We start from the raw sequence: 6,793 nt of genomic DNA on the forward strand, positions 1-6,793 counted from the left end.
GTGGACATTTTTCCTGAGTATTGAAAACTATGATTGGATAAGAAAGGTGTTAGAATGAATTATCTACCTACATTCTCCATCTCTCTTTTCTTACTACTTTCATGATGCAGACATAAAAAATGGGAGCAAATGCCTTTTATAAACTATGTTTTAGGGTTGTAGCCGTGTTGGTCTAAGGCATGCGGGGGCAGTGGGAACAGGAGTTGCATGGACAGGGGAGCCCCTGGCTTAGGGCTGGTGTTGGGAGCTCTTGGGCTAGTTCGAGGGCAGTGTGGGGCTTGCAGGGAGGGGAGCTGAGGATTGTCTTGGGGCAGCGTGGGGCTGGCCCAAGAGCAGGCGGAGTGCAGAGGGGCTTCCAGGAGGCGAGAGCAGGCTCTTTTTCAGGGGGCTGCAGGGAGGCTTTCAGGAGCCTGGAGCTGCCCAGCCTGAGCTGCAGAGGGGGCAGGAGGCTGCCCCCCTGGCAGGTGCTAACTGGGGCTGCTGCCCTGCAGGGGCACCCGATGCTGGACAAACTGCGTCAAGCCTACTACCAGTGGCTGCTGGAGACGCAGCAGGAGGAGAGGGCTGGTGAGGTGCAGCAGCACCAGGGTGACCACATGGCTGCCATTGGGCTGTACCTGCGGGCTGGCTTGCCGGCCAAGGCGGCACAGCTGGCCATGAGCAGGGATGAGCTCCTGGTCAACAGTGATGTCACCAACCGCATCACCACGGCGCTGATCAAAAGAGAACTGTACGAGCAGGTGAGAGCCCTGCCGGCTGCAGCATCAATGGGCATCTCCACAAAGCATGGGGGCAGCGGCCAGCCAGCTGCTAGGAGATGTTGGGGACTTGCCTCAGGCCTGCTGAAGGTTGCTGGGGCTTGGCTGGGGCAGGGCAAGTGAATGTGGGACCCGCCTCGACACAGCAGGCACAAGGGGAGGCAGTTGCAGCCCCAGGCTTGGTAGGGGGGAGAGGTATGGGCCAGATGTTGATGTTGGGGCTGCATGAGTGCAGGGGTTCTGGGACTGGGCAGGGCAGGGCTGGTGGGGGAGAGTGGCTCTGGGCCTGGGCTCAATGGAGCACATGGCTGGAGGTGGAGGCAACTTGGGGAACTGACAGCTGCATGTGCCACAGGCTGGAGACCTCTTTGAGAAGACCAGAAACCCCCAGAAAGCCCTGGAGTGTTACCGCAAGGGCAGTGCCTTCCTGAAAGGTAAAGTGGTGACCTGCCTCTGCCCCTAAGGTGAGAGCCCCTCCATCCCCCTGCCCCTGCATGGACCCTGGCCTGGCTGTCATTCCAAAGCCTCAGGGGCACCCTCCCAGATCGTCATCCCATACTCCCCCATGTTCAGCACTGTGTCAGGGTCCCTCAGCAACCTTGAGCTGGGGACAGGGTGGCTGATGTGTCCCTTCACAGCGGTGGAGCTGGCACGTGCAGCCTTCCCAGCTGAGGTTGTGAATCTGGAGGAAGCCTGGGGAGACCACCTGGTGCAGCAGAAGCAGCTGGATGCCGCCATCAACCACTACATCGAAGCCAGGTAGGGGTGACTGTGGCTAGGCAGCTGTGCCATCCCCACAGTGCTTACAGCTATGCCAGGGCCCCTCGCTCCTGGCCTGTGGTGTCCTGCTGTCCCAGCCCAGGGGTCCCCCACAGCTCTGCCGGGACTCCTCTGTCTGTCTGTGCTGCCCCATCTGGTTGCCCCATTTACAGGTCTGCTGATGTCCTTCCTTTCCAACCCTGCAGCTGCCACACCCTGGGTTCCCCCTCACTCTGCCACAGCTTCCCCCTTGCTATCTTTGCTCTGAGCTTCTCTCTAAACAGATTTTCTCTCTGCTGGTGCACTTCACCCTAGCTGCTAAACCCTTCCCCAGGCCCCCATCCCTACCCTACCCCCTGCACTCAGAAAGACCCTCTTAGCCATAGCCACCCATGACACAATGCAGCTGGGAGCCTTTTACTCCCTGGCAGCCTATGAGAGGGGCTGAGCTTCGAGACCTGTGGGGTTGTATCTGTCCCGGTGCCTGGCCTTCTTTGGGGGCCAGGCTGGGGAGGCAGCAGAAAAACACCTCCCTTCTGCTCACCCACCCTGACCAGTCCCTGCTCCCTGGCTCCTGCTCCCTCCCACAGGCTCCCAGCCAAGGGCTGCCTTGCTGTGGGGTCATCCTTGGCTCTTGGCAGCTCATGCTGTTCCCACCGCTGCTGATGCTAGCAGAGGGGAGCCCGAGTCAGGCTGCAGAAATTGCCAAGTGCTGAGGAGCTGTCCCGGATACCCTAGGTGCTCCATCAAGGCCATTGAGGCAGCCATCGGGGCGCGGCAGTGGAAGAAGGCCATCTACATCCTGGACCTGCAGGACGTGCAGACAGCAGCCAAGTACTACCCCAGAATCGCCCTGCACTATGCTGCTCTGCAGGAGTACCAGGTGAGCTGGCTCCCAGCCCCACCCCCTGCCCCATGGCCCTGGCACGGCTCACCCCACAGCTTCTCTCCACAGATTGCAGAGGAGCTCTACATCAAAGGAGACCGGACCAAGGATGCCATCGACATGTACACGCAAGCAGGGCGCTGGGAGCAAGCGCACAAGGTAGGGTGTGTGCCAGAGGTTGGGTCTCAGGCAGTGGTAGGGTCTGGGCTGTCAGCCTACTGGGAGCTGCCAGCCCCTGAACAATTTCACTCACTGAGCCCACACATGGTGGGCCTTGGTGCAACCTGGCGTTTCCTGGGGGAGGGGTGGGTGTGGAGCCCCACACTGCCCAGCTGGTGCAGCAGCAAGCCAGCCCAGTGCTGAGGGGAGGGAGGGCCTTCGCCTCATGTCCCAGCTCCCAGCGTGCTGGGCCATGGCTGCGCAGGGTGCTGGAACCTGTCTTCTGCGCATCCTGACAGCTGGCGACCAAGTGCATGAGGCCTGAAGACGTGTCAGTCCTGTATGTCACCCAGGCCCAGGAGATGGAGAAGCAGGGCAGGTATAAGGAAGCAGAGAGGTGAGTGTCCCCAGACTCCATGGGCCCCAGCAGCGCTCAGGTGGCTGCCCGTGGGATTTGGCGTAGAGCGAACAGACCTGCTTCCCTCCTTGGTTGTATCTCATTCCTCTGAAGGGAGTGTTCTGAGGGCACCCGGCACCCTGCTTCTCACCCCACCCGCCCTGCCCAAATCCTGTCGGGAGCTCCCACAGCTGCACCAGGCAAACCTGAGGGATGGGGCTGTCTCTAGCTCATGCATTTCTTCACACCTGGGCAGCAAGAGCCAGACTGGACCCTGTGGGGCTCCGGAGCCTGGGGGTGTGAGGTGAGGCTTGTCCTCTTGTGTGGGGTCAGCTGCAGTCCAGATTGAGGACCAGGCATCAGGCTCATTCAGGCAGGGTCTTTCTTGTCTGGGGGCACCAGCCCTGGTGTGGCCCGGGGACAGGGAGACCCTGGCAGGCCTGTAGGAAGGAATTGGTGAGGGCTGGGAAAGGGGACCTGCCCCTGCCCCTGCCCCTGCCCCTGCCCTTGCCCTTGCATGGAGCTGCAGAGAGGCCCCGTCACCAGGGCTTCCACTGTCAGCAGTGCTATGAGCAGAGCCTTCCCCCTGCTTGCTGCAGTCTGTGCCTGAGAGCAGTGGCGTCAGCCTGGGCTACACTGTTTGCAGACTATATGTTGCGGTGGATGAGCCTGACCTGGCCATTACCATGTACAAGAGGGGCAAGATGTATGGAGACATGATCCGGCTGGTGGCAAAGCACCACAAGGACCTGCTGAGTGACACCCACCTCCACCTGGGCAAGGTAAATGCCCTGGGACAGGAGGTAGCGCTGGCTCCTCAGCAGGGGGGGACCAGGGTCACAGAACCAGAGTCGGGCTGGAGGGGCCTATGAGGGTCATCTACACAGATGCAGGATGCTTCTCCCAGCCCATGCCTGCCAGTGGTGTTCCAGCCTCCTCTGGAAAACCTCCAGTGAAAGAGAGTCCACTGCTGCCATGGGCAGGTCCTTGTACTGCTGCCTCGCCGCTCAGCCAGCAAGGGCTTGTTTCCTGGGATCTGGTCTCAGTCTGCTTTGTTGCAGTTCAAAGCCAGCACTTTGTATCCTTCCCTCTCTGGCAAAGTTTGTCACATTTGTCACCTGCCACTGGACTGTCCAGTTTCTCCATATCCTTAAAATGCAGAGTCAACTGGGCTTTGCTGGGGATGGGTACTGGGCTGTGCCAGTGCTCCTTCTGGGACTCAAACCTGAAGGTTCCTGGCTCAAGGGTGTTGCCCCTCTGCTTAGGCTTAGACCAACACTGCATTGGGGGCAGGAAGGGATTTTCCCCCTGGTCAGACTGGTCCAGACAGGGGGAGGGGGGTTGCCTTTCTCAGTTGCAGGGGCACGGCCTCTCCTTGGGATCTCTGGAATGTATATTAAACCCCTTTGCAGCAGCAGGACATTGGTGGCTGCAGCCCCCTGCTTTCCCTGGGGCAGGGGTGATGCCTGGGACTGTCAGGGATGACTGTGTTGTGTTACTCAGAGGTTTGACAATGGATTTGTGGTGGATGCTTTGGACAGGGCTGATCCTGTCTGAGGCAGGGGTTGGACTAGACGTGACCTGTGGAGCTCCCTTCCAGCCCTGCTTTGCTATGATTTCTGTGAATCAAAAGCTCTTCAGTGGTCTCTTCGGTTATCATGACCCTTAGCTTTTCCCCTTTTTGGTCTACATAATCCTTATTAGGTTGGGGGACAGCCTGCTATTTTTGTGGGGACCAAGGCATAGTGGCTTTTGAGTGGCTCTGCCTTCCACATGTCTCCTGTGAAGGGCTTGCCCTGGCTGTTCAACAGCAGACCCACATCTTCCTGGGTCTGCACTTTCTCTCTGGCATACCCCAAGGGTCCCTTCCTGGCTGTGACCTCCTCACCCAGCAGCCTCATGCTCACGCTGTCCCTGTTGCAGGAGCTGGAGACAGAGGGGCGCCTGCAGGAGGCCGAGTACCACTACCTGGAAGCCAAGGACTGGAAAGCAGCTGTGAACATGTACCGGGTGAATGACATGTGGGAAGAGGCGTACAGGGTAAGGCTCAGCAGGGAGAGGGCAGGTCCTCTCCGCTCCTAGCAGCGGGGGTCTCAGTGACGGAGGAAGCCACTGGGAGCAGGGTGGAGCGCTGCATGCCTGGCCTCGTAGTTCTGCTGCCCACCCCCCAGCCAGGCCATGCGGCAGAGGTGCTGCACCCATAGCCCTCACTGCCAGCTCCCCAGACACCAAGGCAGCCATGGCTCAGGGCAGGTTTCTTGGGGGAGCGGTGGGTGCCCAGGCTCTGTCCAGGCACAGGGGGATGCAGCCAGCCCTTCATTTCTGCTTGCATCGGCAGGTGGCCAAGGCCCACGGTGGGGCCAACTCGCACAAGCACGTGGCCTACCTCTGGGCCAAGAGCCTGGGGGGCGAGGCCGCTGCGAAGCTCCTTAACAAGTTTGGGCTCCTGGAAATGGCCATCGACCATGCAGCCCACAATGGGTGAGCAACGCCAGCCATGCATGCGCCTCCTGGGGAGAGGCATGCCCCTCACTCATGGAGGCTGCAGGCCCCAGCACCCATGGGTCCTGTCACCTCCCTCCTGGTGGGGCTGAGCACAGAGCAGGCAGCAGGGAGCCTCCAGCTGCTTTGCTCTGGAGCAGCAAGGAGCTTGGGGTTGGGGCCAAAGCCAGGTGCTTCCATCGGTGCCACCAGCAGCTGCTTGTGGGGTGTGTGGCATGGGCTCCCTTGTGGCACTTGCCCAGTGCCTGTGCCTCGCTCTGCCCCCCCAGCTCCTATAACATGCACTTCCCCTTGGGCTACCTACATGCCCTGCCTTGGCCCTCCTCGCTCCCCTGCTCTGCAGAGACACAGTTTGCTGCCCTTTCATCCCCTTCCTCTCTGTGCAGCGTCTTTGACTTTGCCTTCGACCTGGCCCGGCTCTCAATGAAGCACAAGATGCCTGAGATCCACTTCAAGTATGCCACGTTTCTGGAGGACGAGGTACGGCCCACATGGGCACTGGGTCCAGGATGGGGGCAGGTGCTGCTCTGGGCACAGAACCCAGCTCCGAGCAGGAGGTGCCATGGCAGTGGCGGGACACATCCATGCTGCACAGAGGGCTGGTGCGGGGGTCAGGAAGCAGGGGTGCGTGGGGTGGGTGGGTAGGCAGCTCCTTTCCTCTTCCCCCTAGGGTAAGTTCGAGGAGGCAGAGGCAGAGTTTGTAAAAGCCGGGAAGCCCAAAGAAGCAGTGCTGATGTGAGTGCCCTGCTCCCCTCCACCCAGTCTGCACCGGAGCATGCCGGGCCTCTGGTGCTCACAGGATCCCTGCCCACTGCCTCTGCCCCTGCCCAGCCCCAGTTAGCATTTCTCCCGGGTGTCCCCAGGTATGTCCATAACCAGAACTGGGATGCAGCACAGCGTGTGGCTGAGGCACATGACCCCGAGAGCGTGGCTGACGTGCTGGTGGGGCAGGCCCGCTGTGCCTTTGAGCAGAAGGAGTTTCCACGGGCAGAGGCCTTCCTTCTGCGAGCCCAGCGCCTGGAGCTAGCCATCAAATACTACAAGGTGGGCCTGGGCTGGGGAGGCTCCTCCCCTTCACACAGAGCCAGATGCCTGGGAGGGAATGTGAGCAGTGTGTGGGGGAGGGGGAGAGGAGCCCAGCCCCAAGCCCCCAGTCCCCAATCCACTTGGAGTTCAGCATCCTGCCCCCTATGTGGGTCTTCCCATCAGCACCCCCTTCCACTCCCAGAGCTCTGACCTGTAAGTGCCTCTGCCCTGCAGCCTGTTTTGGAGGGGGCGGAAGCTGGCCAGAGACAGTGGTGCAAGGAGGGAGGTGGCAGCACTAGGCTTAGG

The 6,793-nt window shown here is 60.6% G+C and overlaps 1 protein-coding gene across 1 annotated transcript in view; it reads left to right on the forward strand.

Moving 5' to 3' along the window:
- Positions 1–6,793, forward strand: part of IFT172 (intraflagellar transport 172) — a 79,348-nt gene that overhangs the window by 54,528 nt on the left and 18,027 nt on the right. The window contains exons 22-33 of the mRNA XM_019520680.1: positions 492–740; positions 1,114–1,192; positions 1,397–1,517; positions 2,256–2,400; positions 2,473–2,562; positions 2,862–2,959; positions 3,606–3,741; positions 4,883–4,999; positions 5,298–5,440; positions 5,848–5,941; positions 6,132–6,196; positions 6,325–6,505. Of these exons, the coding sequence (XP_019376225.1) occupies positions 492–740; positions 1,114–1,192; positions 1,397–1,517; positions 2,256–2,400; positions 2,473–2,562; positions 2,862–2,959; positions 3,606–3,741; positions 4,883–4,999; positions 5,298–5,440; positions 5,848–5,941; positions 6,132–6,196; positions 6,325–6,505 (1,518 nt within the window). The remainder of the gene's footprint in view (positions 1–491; positions 741–1,113; positions 1,193–1,396; positions 1,518–2,255; positions 2,401–2,472; positions 2,563–2,861; positions 2,960–3,605; positions 3,742–4,882; positions 5,000–5,297; positions 5,441–5,847; positions 5,942–6,131; positions 6,197–6,324; positions 6,506–6,793) is intronic.

The sequence above is a fragment of the Gavialis gangeticus genome, unplaced genomic scaffold (assembly GCF_001723915.1).
Source record: "Gavialis gangeticus isolate Ggan-Ray unplaced genomic scaffold, GavGan_comp1, whole genome shotgun sequence".
Lineage (NCBI taxonomy): Eukaryota > Metazoa > Chordata > Crocodylia > Gavialidae > Gavialis > Gavialis gangeticus.